The 23,433-nt window shown below is 51.4% G+C and overlaps 1 protein-coding gene across 1 annotated transcript; it reads right to left on the reverse strand.

The window, feature by feature from the left end:
- Positions 1 to 553: 553 nt before the first annotated feature.
- Positions 554 to 6,351, reverse strand: chst1 (carbohydrate (keratan sulfate Gal-6) sulfotransferase 1; the record flags this gene model as incomplete). Its single annotated transcript, XM_080522183.1, is given in 8 exon segments — positions 554 to 893; positions 2,149 to 2,366; positions 2,902 to 3,128; positions 3,613 to 3,826; positions 5,976 to 5,987; positions 5,989 to 6,106; positions 6,108 to 6,243; positions 6,246 to 6,351. Coding segments are annotated over 8 exon segments (1,371 nt in total).
- Between the last annotated feature and the right edge of the window lie 17,082 nt (positions 6,352 to 23,433).

Genomic DNA, 23,433 nt, shown 5'->3' on the forward strand with positions numbered 1-23,433 from the left:
ACAGGTACGCCCTACAGGTACGCCCTACAGGTACACCCCCTACAGGTACACCCCCTACAGGTACGCCCTACAGGTGTTTCTACAAGTGTTTCTACAGATGTTTCTACAGGTACACCCCCTCCAGGTACGCCCTCCAGATGTTTCTACAGGTACACCCCCTCCAGGTACGCCCTACAGGTGTTTCTACAAGTGTTTCTACAAGTGTTTCTACAGGTGTTTCTACAGGTATTCCCTCCAGGTACGCCCTCCAGATGTTTCTACAGGTACACCCCCTACAGGTACGCCCTCCAGGTGTTTCTACAGGTGTTTCTACAGGTACACCCCCTACAGGTACGCCCTCCAGGTACGCCCTCCAGGTGTTTCTACAGGTGTTTCTACAGGTACGCCCCCTACAGGTGCGCCCTCCAGGTGTTTCTCCAGGTCCGCCCTCCAGGTGTTTCTCCAGGTACGCCCTCCAGGTCCGCCCTCCAGGTCCGCCCTCCAGGTGTTTCTACAGGTGTTTCTACAGGTCCGCCCTCCAGGTCCGCCCCCTGCAGTCCACCCCTGAGGCCCTCTAGAACGCGGGGCGGAACGTCCTGTCCTCCACCAGCGAGTGCGAGAGGTTCCTCAGTTCCCGGGGGTGGAACGTGGCCTTGTAGCCCAGCAGGCCCAGGACGGGCTGGCAGGCGGTCTGGGTGTAGACCACCATGTCCCAGGACAGCTTCAGCCTCCAGTTCTCGGCGTTGGCGGCCGAGTCCCGCGCCGTGGTGAACTTCTGGCGGGACGCCGGGTCGCCGCCGCCGCCGCGGGTGTTGTTGGTGATCCAGGCCTCCACGGCGGGGGGCAGGACCAGGTCCAGGAAGCCGTACAGCTCCCGGGCCTTCTGGAGGGGGGACCGGGCCAGGTCTTCATACCTGGACCAGGAGGGAACCAGACCAGACCAGACGGCAACGGTTCAGGTCAAATCTCAACTTTGCCATGTGAAATGTTCTGCGTCACACTGAAGTCAGCAGTTTGCTGAGCGGCCACCAGGGGGAGCAGCTGGACAACTCTCTGCTCTGATTGGCTCTACTGAGCATGTGCACGACTGCTAGTTTAGTAGCTGCTAGTTAGCATAGTCGAGGTGTGCTTCCGCGGTATTTATACCGTGTTTAGAAAAGTGGCTTTTTCCAACAGTTCCGCCCTGGGAGCCGTTTTGAAAAAGTTGTGTTTCAGTGTTGTTGTGTAAACCAGAGTTTTTCACCCTCTGAGCCGCGGCTCACTGGAGTTTCCTCCAGAACGTCAGCTGAGCCGCGGGAAATCATCACATTTCACATTATTTTCAAAAAAACCTTTGCTCTCACAGCGACAGTGTGTTGCAGAGTCATCATGTATAAATACTCTTCACCACTAGAGGGCAGTGTGTTGCAGAGTAATCATGTATAAATACTCTTCACCACTAGAGGGCAGCACAGAACTTTGCAGGTGAAATGTAAAGTGACAGACGTCAGTGTGGTTCATCTCCACCTCCTGCTACCATCTTGTATCAAAGTACTGTTGAGAACCCACATGGAAACAACCTATAGAAACATAGAGGTTCTAAGATATGTGACATATATAAAGTTGGCCGTTTTCCTATATTATATGTACATAAATGCACATATATGTACACATATACGTGCATACAGGCACCTATATAGGTATATATGCACGTATATATGTGTGCTTATATGTACCTATATGTTCTTCTTGCATAATTGTTTTTTAGTTAGTTCTTAGTTATCGCCTTGATAATGTATGACCGTTGCCAAAGTGAGATATAGGCTATATATATATATATATATATATATGTGTGGACATAAATAAGCAGTACAGGAGACTATATGGCCTGTATATTCACATATATGCACCTTAATTTTGCCTATATGTGGCATATATGTGCATATAAACTGCTTATACGTTTCATATATGTGCATATATCCTCGTATAGGTTCTTATATATAGGAAAAGTGATGAGAAAGACTTTCTATAGTTAATAGAGGCTCCGGAGTTTGACTAAGACAAAAGTGTGTCTCGGCTCAAAAAGGGAGAAAAACTCTGGCGTCACCAAGGCGACGCGTTGCGTTTCCATGGAGACGTTGTGGCGTGACGGAGGTGGTTTTACTGTGAAGGGCAGAGGAAGTGCCTCACCTCAGCAGCAGGTAGCGTCCCCGGAGCCAGGGCGGCGCGGCGAGGCCCGTGGCCACGGAGCGCAGGAAGTCCTGGCACACGGAGCCGATCTGGCCCGGGTCCAGGTTGGGGGGCCGCCGGCCCGTCGCCCGCCACAGACGCCACAGACGGTACGAGTCCCGGAACGTCTCCATGCGGGACGCCAGGATCCCCCGGGGGTCCCGCACCAGCTGGACCACCTGGGACACAGTCACAGTCACATTCACACATTCACATTCACATTCACACAGTCACACAGTCACATTCACACAGTCACACCTTCACATTCACATTCACACAGTCACATTCACTCAGTCACATTCACCTAGTCACATTCACACAGTCACATTCACACAGTCTCACATTCATACATTCACATTCACACAGTCACATTCACACAGTCACATTCACTCAGTCACATTCACCTAGTCACATTCACACAGTCACATTCACACAGTCTCACATTCATACATTCACATTCACACAGTCACACATTCACATTCACATTCACATTCACATTCACATTCACACAGTCACATTCACACCTTCACATTCACATTCACACAGTCACACATTCATACATTCACATTCACACAGTCACATTCACACAGTCACGTTCACACAGTCACTTTCACAGAGTCACAGTCACACATTCACACAGTCACGTTCACACAGTCACATTCACACAGTCACGTTCACACAGTCACATTCACCCCTTCACAGAGAGCAGTGGACCTTCAGGTTGAGGGCGGGGTCTTCCAGCAGGGCTCTGAGGTCACTGACTTGCGGGATTCGAACCGTCTTGATGGCGACGTGTCGTTGGTCGCGGCAGGCGGCGGCCGCCACCGACACGTTGAGGCGGCCGCAGCGCCGCACGCACTCGCCCTCGTCCGCCAGGACCAGGCTCTGCTCCTTGGCCTCCAGCGGAGCCTCGCACACCGGGGGGGAGCACAGGGAGCGGCCTGCACACAGCGGGGGGGGGTCAGTGTACTGCAGGGTGGTGGGGGGGTCAGTGGTGGTGGGGGGGTCAGTGTAGTGCAGGGTGCAGGTGGTGGGGGGGTCAGTGTAGTGCAGGGTGGTGGTAGTGATGGTGGGGGGGGTCAGTCGTGGTGGGGGGGTCAGTGTACTGCAGGGTGCAGGTGGTGGTGGTGGTGGGGGGGGTCAGTGATGGGGGGGTCAGTGTAGTGGGGGGGTCAGTGTACTGGGGGGTCAGTGCAGTGGGGGGGTCAGTGCACTGCAGGGTGCTGGTGGTGGGGGGGGTCAGTGTAGTGCAGGGTGGTGGGGGGGTCAGTGGTGGTGGTGGGGGGGTCAGTGTAGTGCAGGGTGCAGGTGGTGGGGGGGTCAGTGTAGTGCAGGGGGGTGGTAGTGATGGTGGGGGGTCAGTTGTGGTGGGGGGGTCAGTGTACTGCAGGGTGCTGGTGGGGGGGGGGGGGGGGGGGTTCTTACTGGCGCCTCGTCGGAACAGCTTGTCGGTGGCGTGGCGCGCGGGGCGGGGCTGGATGTAGGGCTCCAGGCTGCCCAGGCCGCAGTGGAACAGGGACCCCAGCAGGTCCCGGGCCGCCCCCATCATCACCCGCCTCTCCGCAGGGTTCCGGCTCTGCCCCAGGCGGGGCAGCAAGGCCAGCTGGACGTGGTACAGCGGCTCGAACAGGTAGAACACCTGCACCACAACCACACCGCCAATCACTGGACGTCCTGGTGACCACACCAGGGTTACCATGGTTACCAGGACGGACCTCAGGTACAATCCTGGTGACCACACCAGGGTCACCATGGTTACCATGGTTACCAGGACGGACCTCAGGTAGAATCCTGGTGACAACATCATGGTTACCATGGTTACCAGGATGGACCTCAGGCAGAATCCTAGTGATGACATCATGGTTACCATGGTTACCAGGACGGACCTCAGGCAGAATCCTAGTGACGACATCATGGTTACCATGGTTACCAGGACAGACCTCAGGTAGAATCCTGGTGACGACATCATGGTTACCATGGTTACCAGGATGGACCTCGGGTAGAATCCTGGTGACGACATCATGGTTACCATGGTTACCAGGATGGACCTCGGGTAGAATCCTGGTGACGACACCAGGGTTACCATGGTTACCAGGAGGGACCTCAGGTAGAATCCTGGTGACGACACCAGGGTTACCATGGTTACCAGGACAGATTCACGACGTAATGCCCAAAGGTTGAACAATAAGCCCCGCCTCCTTTCTTCATGTGACGAGACAGAGGAGAGTTTAACTCCTGAACAGCAACTCTTCATCACAGTATTGATTCTATCAAATATATAATATTGATTCTATCAAATATATAATATTGATTATATCAAATATATAATATTGATTCTATCAAATATATAATATTGATTATATCAAATATATATTGATTATGATTCTATCAAAGTTCAGTTCCTCCTCTGACCTGGCGTCATGAACGCAGCTCTGCCAGTGAACACCATGGTCACAGTTAACCTGTTAACTAGTTAGCCATGGTGAAAGTTAACCGGTTAACTAGTTAGCTGTTGTCAGAGTTAACCTGTTAACTAGTTAGCCATGGTGAAAGTTAACCTGTTAACTAGCTAGCTGTTGTCAGAGTTAACCTGTTAACTAACCTCTGTTAAATAGTTAACAGATTTCCGGATGTGTTAACCCAGTTTTGAACAAGTTAATATTGCTGTTAAAGTTAACGGCTGGTTAAACGTAATTAACGGCTGGTTAAACGTATTTAACGGCTGGTTAAACGTAGTTAACGGCTGGTTAAACGTAGTTAACGGCTGGTTAAACGTAGTTAACGGCTGGTTAAACGTAATTAACGGCTGGTTAAACGTATTTAACGGCTGGTTAAACGTAGTTAACGGCTGGTTAAACGTAGTTAACGGCTGGTTAAACGTAGTTAACGGCTGGTTAAACGTAGTTAACGGCTGGTTAAACGTATTTAACGGCTGGTTAAACGTAGTTAACGGCTGGTTAAACGTATTTAACGACTGGTTAAACGTAGTTAACGACTGGTTAAACGTATTTAACGGCTGGTTAAACGTAGTTAACGGCTGGTTAAACGTAGTTAACGGCTGGTTAAACGTATTTAACGACTGGTTTAAACGTATTTAACGGCTGGTTAAACGTAGTTAACGGCTGGTTTAAACGTATTTAAACGGCTGGTTTAAACGTAGTTAACGGCTGGTTAAACGTATTTAACGGCTGGTTAAACGTAGTTAACGGCTGGTTAAACGTATTTAACGGCTGGTTATAACGTATTTAACGGCTGGTTAAACGTAGTTAACGGCTGGTTAAACGTATTTAACGGCTGGTTAAACGTAGTTAACGGCTGGTTTAAACGTATTTAACGGCTGGTTAAACGTAGTTAACGGCTGGTTAAACGTATTTAACGGCTGGTTAAACGTAATTAACGGCTGGTTAAACGTAATTAACGGCTGGTTAAACGTAATTAACGGCTGGTTAAACGATGAGCCGGTTTGAACAACCGGGCCCTGGTCAGATTATTACGGTGACTGTCAAAATAAAAGCCCCACGTCCAGGAGAGTAGGGGCTGCAGTGACGTCACCGGGGAGGAGACCCTGTCCCGACGGGCTCCACTGAGCATGTGCAGAACCACCGTTAGCTCCGCCTCCTCTACTTCCTGTTGGATTTGCTGGACTTTCTCTGTAAAAGCACCTTTAAAAACGACGCGGTGGATTTGACGCGTTGGAAAACGACTGAAAGTGACATGAAGGCCAGACGAGGCAAGGAAGCGGCTGTGGGCGTGGCTCCGGCGGCGGCAGGCGGGGGGGGCGCTCTGACCTCCGGGTGCTGGGTTGAAGAGCTGACCCACGAAGGAGGAGCCGCTCCTCGTGGTCGCCAGGATGAGGATGTGGGTCCTCCGGCCGGGGGAGGAGGCGGGGGAGGGGGGGGCGGCGGCGGCGGCGTGGCGGCGGCGAGGACGTCACGGCAGCCGCGGTCCGGGCCCCCCGGGGCCCCCCAGCGCCCTCCGGCCCCCCCCGGGGCCCCCGGGGCAGGCGCCTCAGGCTGCAGTTTGGCGGCGTGGCGTGCGGGGCGCGGCGGCGGCCACGGAGCACAGCAGGCTGAGGGGGTCGCTGCAGAAGGTGCGGACGGCGGTGTACTGGATGGCGACGGACGCCAAGGCCAGCAGCACCACGGACTTCCAGGAACAGCGCATGGCGACGGGGGGCGGACGCATCGGGTCGCCCACGGCAACGGCTGCAAGCAGAGACAGGAGACGACAAGATGGTTTCACTGAGGGGGACGAAGAACGTCTTCTGTCTCCACAGCCTGCAGGGAGGAGGACGTCTCTGTGGACTCGTCTCTGTGGACTCGTCACCATGAACTCGTCACCATGAACTCGTCACTATGGACTCGTCACCATGAACTCGTCTCTATGGACTCGTCACTATGGACTCGTCTCTATTGACTCGTCTCTATGGACTCGTCACTATGGACTCGTCACCATGAACTCGTCTCTATGGACTCGTCACCATGAACTCGTCACCATGGACTCGTCACTATGGACTCGTCACTATGGACTCGTCACCATGAACTCGTCACTATGGACTCGTCACCATTGAACTCGTCTCTATGGACTCGTCACCATGAACTCGTCTCTGTGGACTCGTCACCATGAACTCGTCACCATGAACTCGTCACTATGGACTCGTCACTATGGACTCGTCACCAGAACTCGTCACTATGGACTCGTCACCATGAACTCGTCTCTATGGACTCGTCACTATGGACTCGTCTCTATTGACTCGTCTCTATGGACTCGTCACTATGGACTCGTCACCATGAACTCGTCTCTATGGACTCGTCACCATGAACTCGTCACCATGGACTCGTCACTATGGACTCGTCACTATGGACTCGTCACCATGAACTCGTCACTATGGACTCGTCACCATGAACTCGTCTCTATGGACTCGTCACCATGAACTCGTCTCTGTGGACTCGTCACCATGAACTCGTCACCCGTGGACTCGTCTCTATGGACTTCGTCACTATGGACTTGTCACCATGAACTCGTCTCTATGGACTCGTCACTATGGACTCGTCACTATGGACTCGTCTCTATTGACTCATCTGTATGGACTCGTCACTATGGACTCGTCACCATGAACTCGTCTCTATGAACTTGTCACTATGGACTTGTCTCTATGAACTCGTCACCGTGGACTCGTCCCTGTGGACTTGTCTCTATGAGGTTCCCCCCCGGCCTCACCACACCTGAGCTGCATAGAGATACAGTGAAGGCAGCTTTGCACACACACACACACACACACACACACACACACACACACACACACACACACACACACACACACACACACACACACACACACACACACACACACACACACACACACACACACACACACACACAACACACACACACAGTGGTAACAGGAACCAGGGTTCCATAATTCACCTGTTCTCCCTTCCAGCAGCTCAAATCGCAGTAAAACGATATAAAACACCTGAATTCTCCTCAGTGGTTTTGCATTAAAGCAGAAATGAAGGAACTAGAAGTCATTAAATCCATTGTGATGAACAATTCTCCGAATGTCTGATATAAAAGGTCAAACTGCAGAATGGATCTGCTGCAGCGGTTGATCCTCCTCTGGCCAGATGCGCCTCCAGCGTCCAGGATCCAGATGTTCCTCCACCCTGCTGCTGATGGAGCTCCATGCTAAGCTAACGCGCCTCCTCCTCCTCCTCCTCCTCCTCCTCCTCCTCCTCCTCCTCCGGCCCGCCGCCACGCCGCCTCCCGCGCTCCGTCCTCGGCTCCGCGGCCCCGCTGCTCCCCCCGGCCGGCACTCACCTCCTCTGCCCGGGATGCGGGCGACAGGATGCGGCGGAGGCTCCCCCGGGCGGCGGGCAGCCTCTCACATCCAGCGGAGCTCCGGCAGAACAGGACCGACCCCCCCCATCACCCCCCCCCCCCCCCCCTCCCTACACCCCCCCCCCCCCCCCCCCTCTTGTATCTGCAAACAAAAGGTTTGAGGTTTTTCAAGAGGAAAAATAAGAAACATGCAAAATGTGGATTTATTTATTTTTAGGTTCGTCAATCCGCCAGGGGGCGTTTTCTACCCGAGCTGGGGCCCGGGGGCAGTGAGGGGCCCCCGGTACCCCCCCCCCCCCCCCCTCTCTCTCTCTCTCTCTCTCTCTCTCTCCTCTCTCTCTCTCTCTCTCTCTGTCTCTCTCTCTGTCTCTGTCTCTCTCTGTCTCTCTGTCTCTCTCTCTCTCTCTCTCTCTCTCTCTCTCTCTCTCTCTGTCTCTCTCTCTCTCTCTCTCTCTCTGTCTCTCTCTGTCTCTCTGTCTCTCTCTCTCTCTCTCTCTCTCTCTCTCTCTCTCTCTCTGTCTCTCTCTCTCTCTCTCTCTCTCTGTCTCTCTCTGTCTCTCTCTCTCTCTCTCTCTCTCTCTCTCTCTCTCTCTCTCTCTCTCTCTCTGTCTCTCTCTCTGTCTCTGTCTCTCTCTGTCTCTCTTGCTCTCTCTCTCTCTCTCTCTCTCTCTCTCTCTCTCTCTGTCTCTCTCTCTCTCTCTCTCTCTCTGTCTCTCTCTGTCTCTCTGTCTCTCTCTCTCTCTCTCTCTCTCTCTCTCTCTCTCTCTGTCTCTCTCTCTCTCTCTCTCTCTGTCTCTCTCTGTCTCTCTCTCTCTCTCTCTCTCTCTCTCTCTCTCACTTTCTCTCTCTCTCTCTCTCTCTCTCTCTCCACACACACACACACACACACACACACACACACACACAACACACACACACACACACAGACACACACACCAGAAGACTCTCAACACGTGTTATTGTTTACCTGAGCTGCAGAACAGGACTAAAGAAAACAACAACAGTGTTGTTTTCTCTCATCTCAGGAGACTCGTTGTTCACTGAAGGTCCAAACCCGGCCAGCAGGGGGCGGTGCTGCACAGCGGAGGGAGGGAGCGGCTGTTCCTCCTCCGGCCAGCAGGGGGCGGTGCTGCACAGCGGAGGGAGGGAGGCCGGGAGCGGCTGTTCCTCCTCCGGCCAGCAGGGGGCGGTGCTGCACAGCGGAGGGAGGGAGGCAGGGAGCGGCTGTTCAGAGGGGATTGTTCTCATCCTTCCTTCCACGAAGTGTGTTAGTCTGGAGCCAGAGGAACCGTCCTCCGCAGACGAGCTCGTTCACGTTGAACAAGACAAACATTTGTTTTGTTATTGGACTTTCTGTCAACAAACTGATTCAGGGTTTTGTTTTAAATCGTCTTGAGACAAATCTCGTTGTTGAAGCGACGTCGGTTTGATTAAAACTTCTAATTTGAACTTAATACAATTTCAGACCAGATCAGTGATGCAAAACACAAACAAACGTTTAAAAGTTTAATGAGATGAAATGTAATTTGTCTTTACATTAAATAAAAAGGAAATTAAAAAACATTTTTTCTGGACTTTTTTCAGCTTAACAGAAACACAACTTGACACTTTGAGACCAGACCAGCGACGCAAAACACAAACAATCAAAAACTAAAAAAAATTAATTGGATGAATTTAAATTAGAAAAATAAAATCAATAAAAAACAAGCCAGAACCCAGTTCTTGTGATGAAGAACAGGTTCATCAGCAGGACGTTTTAATTCTCTGCTGTGATTCTGTCGCTTCCAGTCTACGTCTTCGTCTGCTTGAAACAAGAACAAGTGACTTGGCAGGAGACAGACAGTGTCTCGTGGCTGGTCCTCCTGCTCGTCTTTTCTCATTGCTGGTCCTGCAGCTCGTCTCATGGCTGGTCCTGAAGCTCGTTTTGTCTCATGGCTGGTCCTGCAGCTCGTCTCGTGGCTGGTCCTGCAGCTCGTCTTGTCTCATGGCTGGTCCTGCAGCTCGTCTCATGGCTGGTCCTGCAGTTCGTCTTGTCTCATGGCTGGTCCTGCAGCTCGTCTCATGGCTGGTCCTCCTGCTCGTCTTTTCTCATGGCTGGTCCTGCAGCTCGTCTCGTCTCGTGGCTGGTCCTGCAGCTCGTCTTGTCTCATTGCTGGTCCTGCAGCTCGTCTCGTCTCGTGGCTGGTCCTGCAGCTCGTCTTGTCTCATTGCTGGTCCTGCAGCTCGTCTCGTCTCGTGGCTGGTCCTGCAGCTCGTCTTGTCTCATGGCTGGTCCTGCAGCTCGTCTTGTCTCATGGCTGGTCCTGCAGCTCGTCTCATGGCTGGTCCTGCAGCTCATCTCATGGCTGGTCCTCCTGCTCGTCTTTTCTCATGGCTGGTCCTGCAGCTCGTCTCGTCTCGTGGCTGGTCCTGCAGCTCGTCTTGTCTCATTGCTGGTCCTGCAGTTCGTCTTGTCTCATGGCTGGTCCTGCAGCTCGTCTCATGGCTGGTCCTCCTGCTCGTCTTTTCTCATGGCTGGTCCTGCAGCTCGTCTAGTCTCGTGGCTGGTCCTGCAGCTCGTCTTGTCTCATTGCTGGTCCTGCAGCTCGTCTCGTCTCGTGGCTGGTCCTGCAGCTCGTCTTGTCTCATTGCTGGTCCTGCAGCTCGTCTCGTCTCGTGGCTGGTCCTGCAGCTCGTCTTGTCTCATGGCTGGTCCTGCAGCTCGTCTTGTCTCATGGCTGGTCCTGCAGCTCGTCTCATGGCTGGTCCTGCAGCTCATCTCATGGCTGGTCCTCCTGCTCGTCTTTTCTCATGGCTGGTCCTGCAGCTCGTCTCGTCTCGTGGCTGGTCCTGCAGCTCGTCTCGTCTCATTGCTGGTCCTGCAGCTCGTCTCGTCTCGTGGCTGGTCCTGCAGCTCGTCTCGTCTCATTGCTGGTCCTGCAGCTCGTCTCGTCTCGTGGCTGGTCCTGCAGCTCGTCTTTTCTCATGGCTGGTCCTGCAGCTCGTCTTGTCTCATGGCTGGTCCCGCAGCTCGTCTCATGGCTGGTCCTGCAGCTCGTCTTTTCTCATGGCTGGTCCTGCAGCTCGTCTTGTCTCATGGCTGGTCCCGCAGCTCGTCTCATGGCTGGTCCTGCAGCTCGTCTTTTCTCATGGCTGGTCCTGCAGCTCGTCTCGTGGCTGGTCCCGCAGCTCGTCTCATGGCTGGTCCTGCAGCTCGTCTTTTCTCATGGCTGGTCCTGCAGCTCGTCTCATGGCTGGTCCTGCAGCTCGTCTTTTCTCATGGCTGGTCCTGCAGCTCGTCTCGTGGCTGACCAGCCGGCGACGCAGTAAATTTCACTAACGACTATTCGATGGTCTTTAATTCTCCATTTGAGACGAGAGGAAATGTCAGAGAGACGGAAAGGTTAATGTGACTTTACCCACTAATAAACAGGACTGATCAGAGAACAGCCAATTAAAAGCTCTGTTATTCACTGGACACACACACACACACACACACACACACACACACACACACACACACACACACACACACACACACACACACACACACACACACACACACACACACACACACACACACACAGATATTGCAATTAGGTTTTGTGTTTTGAACTGAAGCCAATGAAACAGACTCGTGTTGAAAAGCCTCCAGAGGTTTAATAAGCAGCAGATTAAACATCTGGAAACTGAACATTGATGGTAAATTGATGACGAGCAGGAAATGATCTTTTAGCTGTTCCCTCACTGAGACGGATTACATTTACAGTCCAGTTACATCAGTTACATCAGTTACATTAGTTACATTAGTTACATCAGTTACATCAGTTACATTAGTTACATTAGTTACATTCGTTACATTAGTTACATTACGTTGTACCAAGTAGAAGATCTCAGTACATACCTGGAACTACCTGCACATACCTGGAACTACCTGGAAACTACTTGGAACTACCTGGAAACTACCTGGAACTACCTGCACATACCTGGAACTACCTGGAAACTACTTGGAACTACCTGGAAACTACCTGGAACTACCTGCACATACCTGGAACTACCTGGAAACTACTTGGAACTACCTGGAAACTACCTGGAGCTACCTGGAGCTGCCTGCACATACCTAGAACTACCTGGAAACTACTTTGAACTACCTGGAAACTACCTGGAGCCACCTGGAACTACCTGGAACTACTTGCACATACCTGGAACTACCTGAAAACTACTTGGAACTACCTGGAAACTACCTGGAGCCACCTGGAACTACCTGGAAACTACCTGGAACTACCTGGAAACTACCTGGAGCCACCTGGAAACTACCTGGGTCTACCTGGAAACTACCTGGAGCTACCTGGAACTACCTGGAGCTACCGCAAGCAGTGGATTTGGGGTCACGACCCCAGACGGGAGGAGGAGGTCATATTCAGTCTCCTGGTTCTGGTTCTACTTTATAACCTCAGGATTTATTCAATTGCTGGCAGAGAGATCATATATATATACTCTGTAAATATCTCTCTCTCTCTCTCTCTCTCTCTCTCTCTCTCTCTCTCTCTCTCTCTCTCTCTCTCTCTCTCTCTCTCTATATATATATATATATATATATATATATATATATATATATATACATATGAAATGGCATTTAACTTGATTAGAAGTATTTCAAACAGCCTTCAAAAATCTATCAAAAAAATTTAGAAAATGAAAATAAAAATAATATGAATAAATAAATGAATAAATAAATAAATGAGGAAAGGCCTGTTATTAGAGACGACAATATTTAAACTTAAATCCAACTTTAATAAACCTTCTGGTGCAAAAAGCAATGAGACGTCCAGGAACCTTCTCCTGGTGCATTCTGGGTGTTTGTGGGCGTCGAGGCTAATGCTAGTCTGCTAGCTGCCGTGGAGCAGTGGTTTGTTCTTCGCCACCATTAAGAGCGTTTCCTTGCGAGACGCTGGCGTACGGCGGCGTCCGGCCTGGCGTTGTCCGGCCTGGCGGCGTCCAGCCTGGCGGTGTCCAGCCTGGCGGTGTCCAGCCTGGCGGTGTCCAGCCTGGCGGTGTCCGGCCTGGCGGCGTCCAGCCTGGCGGTGTCCGGCCTGGCGGCGTCCAGCCTGGCGTTGTCCGGCCTGGCGGCGTCCAGCCTGGCGGTGTCCAGCCTGGCGGTGTCCAGCCTGGCGGTGTCCGGCGGCGTCCGGCTGTTCCCTCTGAGACGCGTCTCACTGCAGCTCCTCCACAGTGCAGACGCCCGTCAGGTTCCCTTGTGACTGTGAGCTGTTCTAACATGAGTCTTCATCCTGGGCTTTGAAGTCTTTGTCGACGCGGCCCGCCGCTCCATGTGAGGCTCCGCCCACCGCCGCCTCTTGATGAAGATGAATGATGGCCCGGCGCCGCTCCCTGTCGTTCTGCTGACGCCTCAGCGGAGCTGCTCAGCCGTCCCCCCAGCGAGCGGAGCACGCCATCCAGAACCCGCCAATATGGCGCACAGCCTGAAACCCTGAGCAAACACCACCGCCAGCTGGAGGCCCGGTGACCCGGCAGGGGGCGGAGCCACGCCACCGTTCTGGGGACTTCATTGTTATTGATGGAATCAGAGCTTCACAGGTTCTGTCCTCAACTGTCCCTCTGTTTGTCACGTTCTGATTGTGTGTTTTGGTTCCAGCGTTTCTCTTCACTGAGCAGAAACATCAGGAACACCAGGAACATCAGGAACATCAGCAACATCAGCAACATCAGCAACATCAGCAACATCAGGAACATCAGGAACATCAGGAACATCAGAAACATCAGCAACATCAGCAACATCAGGAACATCAGGAACATCAGAAACATCAGAAACATCAGAAACACCAGGAACATCAGGAACATCAGCAACATCAGGAACATCAGGAACATCAGCAACATCAGGAACATCAGCAACACCAGGAACATCAGGAACATCAGCAACACCAGGAACATCAGGAACATCAGCAACATCAGGAACATCAGGAACATCAGCAACATCAGGAACATCAGCAACACCAGGAACATCAGGAACATCAGCAACACCAGGAACATCAGGAACATCAGCAACACCAGGAACACCAGGAACATCAGCAACACCAGGAACATCAGGAACATCAGGGTCTGAAACTCTGCTGTAGCCCCTCCTCCAGTTTGGGGGTCACTGCCCCGAGGGCACTACTGTCACCTTCACCTTCCAGGCCTCTCCAGCTCCTCTCTGAGCCCCTGGTACTCCTTCTTTCTGATGTTCCATCACTTGGTATTGCTCCATCCACCACCACGGCGTTCCTCCGCCCTTTATCAACCACCACCATGTCTGGTTGGTTCTCCATTACCATCCTGTCTGTCTGTGTCTGGAAGTCCCACAGGATCTTCATCGGTCATTCTCCACCACCTCTGGGGGGGGGGGGGGGGGTGGGGGGGGGTCTCCCACTGTGACCATGGGGCTTCCAGACCAAACTCTGCATGTGAGATGTGAGAACAAGGCTCTGTTGAAATATATATATATATAAACAACATCTTTAGATGAGCCAAGTTGATTCTCTCCATTGCTGGCTGTTGTCGTAGTGTGTGTGTGTGTGTGTGTGTGTGTGTGTGTGTGTGTGTGTGTGTGTGTGTGTGTGTGTGTGTGTGTGTGTGTGTGTGTGTGTGTGTGTGTGTGTGTGTCAGTAAATTGCTGACTCCTCCTCTTCACTCATTTAATCACCAGAGAAAAGGTTAGAGCCTCGACGCAATCTAGCAAATGTGATTTCTTAGCAGCTAATGACTGTGTGTGTGTGTGTGTGTGTGTGTGTGTGTGTGTGTGTGTGTGTGTGTGTGTGTGTGTGTGTGTGTGTGTAGCCAGAGGGCGGGGGAGGGGAACTGAGGGTTTGTGTTCATGTGTATCTGAGTCGAACCAAAACCTCTGGACTCATTAGGATTCAGGATCAGGAAGACCAGTCCTGACTGGTCCTGATGGGTCCTAACTGGTCCTGACGGGTCCTGACGGGTCCTGACGGGTCCTGACTGGTCCTGATGGGTCCTAACTGGTCCTAACTGGTCCTGACTGGTCCTGACTGGTCCTGACGGGTCCTAACTGGTCCTGACTGGTCCTGACTGGTCCTGACTGGTCCTGACGGGTCCTGGCTGGTCCTGATGGGTCCTAACTGGTCCTGACGGGTCCTGACGGGTCCTGACGGGTCCTGACTGGTCCTGATGGGTCCTAACTGGTCCTGACTGGTCCTGACTGGTCCTGACGGGCCCTAACTGGTCCTGACTGGTCCTGACTGGTCCTGCCGGTGGACCAGCAGTGGGACTCAAACCGACACCTCCTGGTTTCAGGTGAAAACAAAGACCAAGTGCAGAACCTGAACAAAACCACGTCTTCATGGTGGAAATGACTTGAAGCAGCGTTTTCACAAAGTTCCACCTCGTTTCCATGGAGATTTAGTTCCAGCCTTTTCAAAACGTTCCAGGTGGTTCCAGCCCAGCCCCCAGGAGGCGGAGCTTATCGACCGTTTCACCAACTCCTGATGGTTGTAGGGTCGTTGGGTGTCGGGGACTTCAGGTCCGTGTCGTTTGGATCCGCGTGTCAAGAGCACCGCCGCGGCGGCAAATGCATGAAGACGGCGCCGCGCGGTCCCCGACGCCACGCGGACATGAAATCAATGTCCCGAGAGCCGCGGGGCCAACCAGTCCACCCAGACCCTGGTCCACCCAGACCCTGGTCCACCCAGACCCTGGTCCAACCAGACCCTGGTCTGTGGAAGACCACAGATGACGACACAGAGAAAGACCAGAGGAAGACCAGAGAGCAAGTCATCATGACTATGGTTACATAGAGGGGTGGTCTGGCCCCCCAGGGCCCCCCAGGGCCCCCCAGGAGGTGGTTTGGCCCCCCAGGGGGTGAACGTGATGATCTGCTGATGATCTGAACTGTTCAAGTTCTGTCACGTTTCACTGGAACAGAACAGAACAGACCTGGTCCAGACCTGGTCCAGGTGGTCTCCAGGACGTCCTCCAGCCACCACACCACCGGTGTTCAGGATGAACAGGTTTCCATGTTAACTGGTGACCAGATTATTGGGGTTTAACTGAATTTCCATCAAAGTTTAAAGCATCGTAGTGTTTGGTTTGTCTTGTTTTACCTTCTGCAGACCGCCGCTGGCAGGAGGCACCAGTTAACACGGGCACCAGTGGAACCGCAACACCGGACTGTGAAGCTCCATACCGATCAACATCTGGTAAGACGATTATTAAATATTTATTTAATTGATTATTTGACAGGAGCAGAGCTGCTCCTGGTGGAGGAGGGAGAGGAGGAGGAGGAGGAGCAGGAGGAGGTGCAGGAGGAGGGAGAGGAGGAGCAGGAGGAGGGAGAGGAGGAGGAGCAGGAGGAGGGAGAGGAGGAGGAGCAGGAGGGGGAGGAGCAGGAGGAAGAGGAAGAGGAGCAGGAGGAGGAGGAGGAGGGAGAGGAGGAGGAGCAGGAGGAGGAGCAGGAGGGGGAGGAGCAGGAGGAAGAGGAAGAGGAGCAGGAGGAGGAAGAGGAGGGGGAGGAGGAGGAGGAGGAGGAGGAGTAGGAGGAGGAGGACAGAGTGCAGAGTGTTGACAAGTGTCCCTGTCAGTGGAGGTCAAGCGTTTCTCTCCCTCCTTTCAGCGACTGTCCATCATCCCCCCTTCATTTGAGAGCGGAGGAATAATTGCAGGGCGACTGATCTGCTCTCCTCCGTCATGATGCTTCTTCTTCTTCTCCCCCACAAGTCACGTGACCGTCACACGGCAGCATCCTCCCCCGTCTGCGTCTCGTCCTCCTCCGTCTCCGTCTCGTCCTCCTCCGTCTCCGTTTCATCCTCCTCCGTCTCCGTCTCGTCCTCCTCCGTCTCCGTTTCATCCTCCTCTGTCTCCGTCTCGTCCTCCTCCGTCTGGTCATCCTCCTCCTCCGTCTCCGTTTCGTCCTCCTCCGTCTCCGTCTCGTCCTCCTCCGTCTGGTCCTCCTCCTCCTCCGTCTCTGTCTCGTCGTCCTCCTCCTCCATCTCATCCTCCTCTGTCTCGTCCTCCTCCGTCTCGTCCTCCCCCATCTCCGTCTCGTCCTCCTCCGTCTCGTCCTCCTCCGTCTCGTCCTAACCCTCTGAAGCAAATGAGGCCCATGAGGCCCCTGGTACCCCTGGTACCCCTTAAGCCCCTGGTACCCCTGGTGCCCCTGGTACCACTGATGCCTCTGGTGACCCTGGTGCCCCTGGTACCCCTGGTACCCTTGGTGCCCCTGAGGCCCCTGATGACCCTGCTGCTCCTGCTGCTCATGCGCCTCCTGCTGCTCCTGCTGCTCCTGCTGCTCCTGCTGCTCCTGCGCCTCCTGCTGCTCCTGCGCCACCTGCTGCTCACCTCATACGTAGTAAGACGTTTGACAAGAAAACTGTTTTTCATCACTGATCTAAAAGGAAAAAGTAACTTTATTGTGAAGGAGCTTCTGCTGCTCTAAACAAGCTGCTGACTGAAACAAACCTTCACTGTTTTTACACTGGAAACACTGAAAGTGTAACTTTTACCTCTGCTCCAGGTTCATGTGTTCATAGACGTCAGTACCTCTGCTCCAGCTTCATGTGTTCATAGACGTCAGTACCTCTGCTCCAGCTTCATGTGTTCATAGACGTCAGTACCTCTGCTCCAGCTTCATGTGTTCATAGGCGTCAGTACTTCAGCTCCAGCTTCATGTGTTCATAGGCGTCAGCACCTCTGCTCCAGGTTCATGTGTTCATAGACGTCAGTACCTCTGCTCCAGCTTCATGTGTTCATAGACGTCAGTACCTCTGCTCCAGCTTCATGTGTTCATAGGCGTCAGTACTTCAGCTCCAGCTTCATGTGTTCATAGACGTCAGTACCTCTGCTCCAGGTTCATGTGTTCATAGACGTCAGTACCTCTGCTCCAGCTTCATGTGTTCATAGACGTCAGCACCTCTGCTCCAGCTTCATGTGTTCATAGGCGTCAGCACCTCTGCTCCAGGTTCATGTGTTCATAGACGTCAGTACCTCTGCTCCAGCTTCATGTGTTCATAGACATTAGTACCTCTGCTCCAGCTTCATGTGTTCATAGACGTCAGTACCTCTGCTCCAGCTTCATGTGTTCATAGACGTCAGTACCTCTGCTCCAGCTTCATGTGTTCATAGGCGTCAGTACTTCAGCTCCAGCTTCATGTGTTCATAGGCGTCAGCACCTCTGCTCCAGGTTCATGTGTTCATAGACGTCAGTACCTCTGCTCCAGCTTCATGTGTTCATAGACGTCAGTACCTCAGCTCCAGCTTCATGTGTTCATAGGCGTCAGCACCTCTGCTCCAGGTTCATGTGTTCATAGACGTCAGTACCTCTGCTCCAGCTTCATGTGTTCATAGACGTCAGTACCTCTGCTCCAGCTTCATGTGTTCATAGGAGTCAGCACCTCTGCTCCAGGTTCATGTGTTCATAGACGTCAGTACCTCTGCTCCAGCTTCATGTGTTCATAGGCGTCAGCACCTCTGCTCCAGGTTCATGTGTTCATAGACGTCAGTACCTCTGCTCCAGCTTCATGTGTTCATAGACATTAGTACCTCTGCTCCAGCTTCATGTGTTCATAGACGTCAGTACCTCATCTCCAGCTTCATGTGTTCATAGACGTCAGTACCTCAGCTCCAGATTCATGTGTTCATAGGCGTCAGTACTTCAGCTCCAGCTTCATGTGTTCATAGGCGTCAGCACCTCTGCTCCAGGTTCATGTGTTCATAGACGTCAGTACCTCTGCTCCAGCTTCATGTGTTCATAGACGTCAGTACCTCAGCTCCAGCTTCATGTGTTCATAGGCGTCAGCACCTCTGCTCCAGGTTCATGTGTTCATAGACGTCAGTACCTCTGCTCCAGCTTCATGTGTTCATAGACGTCAGTACTTCATCTCCAGCTTCATGTGTTCATAGGCGTCAGCACCTCTGCTCCAGGTTCATGTGTTCATAGACGTCAGTACCTCTGCTCCAGCTTCATGTGTTCATAGACGTCAGTACCTCTGCTCCAGCTTCATGTGTTCATAGACGTCAGTACCTCTGCTCCAGCTTCATGTGTTCATAGGCGTCAGTACTTCAGCTCCAGCTTCATGTGTTCATAGGCGTCAGCACCTCTGCTCCAGGTTCATGTGTTCATAGATGTCAGTACCTCTGCTCCAGCTTCATGTGTTCATAGACGTCAGTACCTCAGCTCCAGCTTCATGTGTTCATAGGCGTCAGCACCTCTGCTCCAGGTTCATGTGTTCATAGACGTCAGTACCTCTGCTCCAGCTTCATGTGTTCATAGACGTCAGTACCTCTGCTCCAGCTTCATGTGTTCATAGGCGTCAGCACCTCTGCTCCAGGTTCATGTGTTCATAGACGTCAGTACCTCTGCTCCAGCTTCATGTGTTCATAGGCGTCAGCACCTCTGCTCCAGGTTCATGTGTTCATAGACGTCAGTACCTCTGCTCCAGCTTCATGTGTTCATAGACATTAGTACCTCTGCTCCAGCTTCATGTGTTCATAGACGTCAGTACCTCTGCTCCAGCTTCATGTGTTCATAGACGTCAATACCTCTGCTCCAGATTCATGTGTTCATAGGCGTCAGTACTTCAGCTCCAGCTTCATGTGTTCATAGGCGTCAGCACCTCTGCTCCAGGTTCATGTGTTCATAGACGTCAGTACCTCTGCTCCAGCTTCATGTGTTCATAGACGTCAGTACCTCAGCTCCAGCTTCATGTGTTCATAGGCGTCAGCACCTCTGCTCCAGGTTCATGTGTTCATAGACGTCAGTACCTCTGCTCCAGCTTCATGTGTTCATAGACGTCAGTACCTCTGCTCCAGCTTCATGTGTTCATAGGCGTCAGCACCTCTGCTCCAGGTTCATGTGTTCATAGACGTCAGTACCTCTGCTCCAGCTTCATGTGTTCATAGGCGTCAGCACCTCTGCTCCAGCTTCATGTGTTCATAGACGTCAGTACCTCAGCTCCAGCTTCATGTGTTCATAGACGTCAGTACCTCAGCTCCAGCTTCATGTGTTCATAGACGTCAGTACCTCAGCTCCAGGTTCATGTGTTCATAGACGTCAGTACCTCAGCTCCAGCTTCATGTGTTCATAGGCGTCAGTACCTCAGCTCCAGGTTCATGTGTTCATAGACGTCAGTACCTCAGCTCCAGCTTCATGTGTTCATAGACGTCAGTACCTCTGCTCCAGCTTCATGTGTTCATAGACGTCAGTACCTCTGCTCCAGCTTCATGTGATCATAGACGTCAGTGCCTCTGCTCCAGGTTCATGTGTTCATAGGCGTCAGTGCCTCTGCTCCAGGTTCATGTGTTCATAGGCGTCAGTACCTCTGCTCCAGCTTCATGTGTTCATAGACGTCAGTACCTCTGCTCCAGCTTCATGTGTTCACTTCTTCATGTGTTCACTCCTTCATGTGTTCACTTCTTCATGTGTTCACTTCATGTGTTCACTCCTTTATGTGTTCACTTCTTCATGTGTTCACTCCTTCATGCCTCCACTCCTTCATGTGTTCACTCCTTCATGTGTCCACTGCTTCATGTGTTCACTCCTTCATGTGTCCACTCCTTCATGTGTTCACTCCTTCATGTGTTCACTCCTTCATGTGTCCACTTCTTCATGTGTTCACTTCTTCATGTGTCCACTCCTTCATGTGTTCACTCCTCCATGTATTCACTTCATGTGTTCACTTCTTCATGTGTTAACTTCTTCATGTGTTCACTCCTTCATGTGTTCACTTCTTCATGTGTTCACTCCTTCTTGTCTCCACTCCTTCATGTCTCCACTTCTTCATGTCTTCACTCCTTCATGTCTTCACTCCTTCATGTGTTCACTCCTTCATGTGTTCACTTCTTCATGTGTCCACTCCTTCATGTCTTCACTCCTTCATGTGTTCACTCCTTCATGTGTTCACTCCTTCTTGTCTCCACTCCCTCATATCTTCACTCCTTCATGTGTTCACTCCTTCATGTGTTCACTCCTTCTTGTCTCCACTCCCTCATGTCTTCACTCCTTCATGTGTTCACTCCTTCATGTGTTCACTCCTTCTTGTCTCCACTCCTTCATGTGTTCACTCCTTCATGTGTTCACTCCTTCATGTGTTCACTCCTTCTTGTCTCCACTCCCTCATGTCTTCACTCCTTCATGTGTTCACTCCTTCATGTCTCCACTCCTTCATGTGTTAACTCCTTCATGTGTCCACTTCTTCATGTGTTCACTCCTTCATGTGTTCACTCCTTTATGTGTTCACTCCTTCATGTGTTCATTGCTTCATGTCTTCACTCCTTCATGTGTTCACTCCTTCATGTGTCCACTTCTTCATGTGTTCACTCCTTCATGTGTTCACTCCTTCATGCCTCCACTCCTTCATGTGTTCACTCCTTCATGTGTCCACTTCTTCATGTGTTCACTCCTTCATGTGTTCACTCCTTTATGTGTTCACTCCTTCATGTGTTCACTGCTTCATGTCTTCACTCCTTCATGTGTTCACTCCTTCATGTTTCCACTCCTTCATGTGTTCACTCCTTCATGTGTCCACTTCTTCATGTGTTCACTCCTTCATGTGTCCACTCCTTCATGTGTTCACTCCTCCATGTGTTCACTTCATGTGTTCACTTCTTCATGTGTTCACTTCTTCATGTGTTCACTCCTTCATGTGTTCACTTCTTCATGTGTTCACTCCTTTATGTGTTCACTCCTTCATGTGTTCACTGCTTCATGTCTTCACTCCTTCATGTGTTCACTCCTTCATGTTTCCACTCCTTCATGTGTTCACTCCTTCATGTGTCCACTTCTTCATGTGTTCACTCCTTCATGTGTTCACTCCTTCTTGTCTCCACTCCTTCATGTGTTCACTCCTTCATGTGTCCACTTCTTCATGTGTTCACTCCTCCATGTGTTCACTTCATGTGTTCACTTCTTCATGTGTTCACTTCATGTGTTCACTCCTTCATGTGTTCACTCCTTCATGTGTCCACTTCTTCATGTGTTCACTCCTTCATGTGTTCACTCCTTTATGTGTTCACTCCTTCATGTGTTCACTGCTTCATGTCTTCACTCCTTCATGTGTTCACTCCTTCATGTGTCCACTTCTTCATGTGTTCACTCCTTCATGTGTTCACTCCTTCATGCCTCCACTCCTTCATGTGTTCACTCCTTCATGTGTCCACTTCTTCATGTGTTCACTCCTTCATGTGTTCACTCCTTTATGTGTTCACTCCTTCATGTGTTCACTGCTTCATGTCTTCACTCCTTCATGTGTTCACTCCTTCATGTTTCCACTCCTTCATGTGTTCACTCCTTCATGTGTCCACTTCTTCATGTGTTCACTCCTTCATGTGTCCACTCCTTCATGTGTTCACTCCTCCATGTGTTCACTTCATGTGTTCACTTCTTCATGTGTTCACTTCTTCATGTGTTCACTCCTTCATGTGTTCACTTCTTCATGTGTTCACTCCTTTATGTGTTCACTCCTTCATGTGTTCACTGCTTCATGTCTTCACTCCTTCATGTGTTCACTCCTTCATGTTTCCACTCCTTCATGTGTTCACTCCTTCATGTGTCCACTTCTTCATGTGTTCACTCCTTCATGTGTCCACTCCTTCATGTGTTCACTCCTCCATGTGTTCACTTCATGTGTTCACTTCTTCATGTGTTCACTTCTTCATGTGTTCACTCCTTCATGTGTTCACTTCTTCATGTGTTCACTCCTTTATGTGTTCACTCCTTCATGTGTTCACTGCTTCATGTCTTCACTCCTTCATGTGTTCACTCCTTCATGTTTCCACTCCTTCATGTGTTCACTCCTTCATGTGTCCACTTCTTCATGTGTTCACTCCTTCATGTGTCCACTCCTTCATGTGTTCACTCCTCCATGTGTTCACTTCATGTGTTCACTTCTTCATGTGTTCACTTCTTCATGTGTTCACTCCTTCATGTGTTCACTTCTTCATGTGTTCACTCCTTTATGTGTTCACTCCTTCATGTGTTCACTGCTTCATGTGTTCACTTCATGTGTTCACTCCTTCATGTGTTCACTCCTTCATGTGTTCACTCCTTCATGTGTCCACTTCTTCATGTGTTCACTCCTTCATGTGTCCACTCCTTCATGTGTTCACTCCTCCATGTGTTCACTTCATGTGTTCACTTCTTCATGTGTTCACTCCTTCATGTGTTCACTTCTTCATGTGTTCACTCCTTTATGTGTTCACTCCTTCATGTGTTCACTGCTTCATGTCTTCACTCCTTCATGTGTTCACTCCTTCATGTTTCCACTCCTTCATGTGTTCACTCCTTCATGTGTCCACTTCTTCATGTGTTCACTCCTTCATGTGTTCACTCCTTCTTGTCTCCACTCCTTCATGTGTTCACTCCTTCATGTGTCCACTCCTTCATGTGTTCACTCCTCCATGTGTTCACTTCAT

Source organism: Blennius ocellaris, assembly GCF_963422515.1.
Source record: "Blennius ocellaris genome assembly, contig: SCAFFOLD_144, whole genome shotgun sequence".
Taxonomy (NCBI): domain Eukaryota; kingdom Metazoa; phylum Chordata; class Actinopteri; order Blenniiformes; family Blenniidae; genus Blennius; species Blennius ocellaris.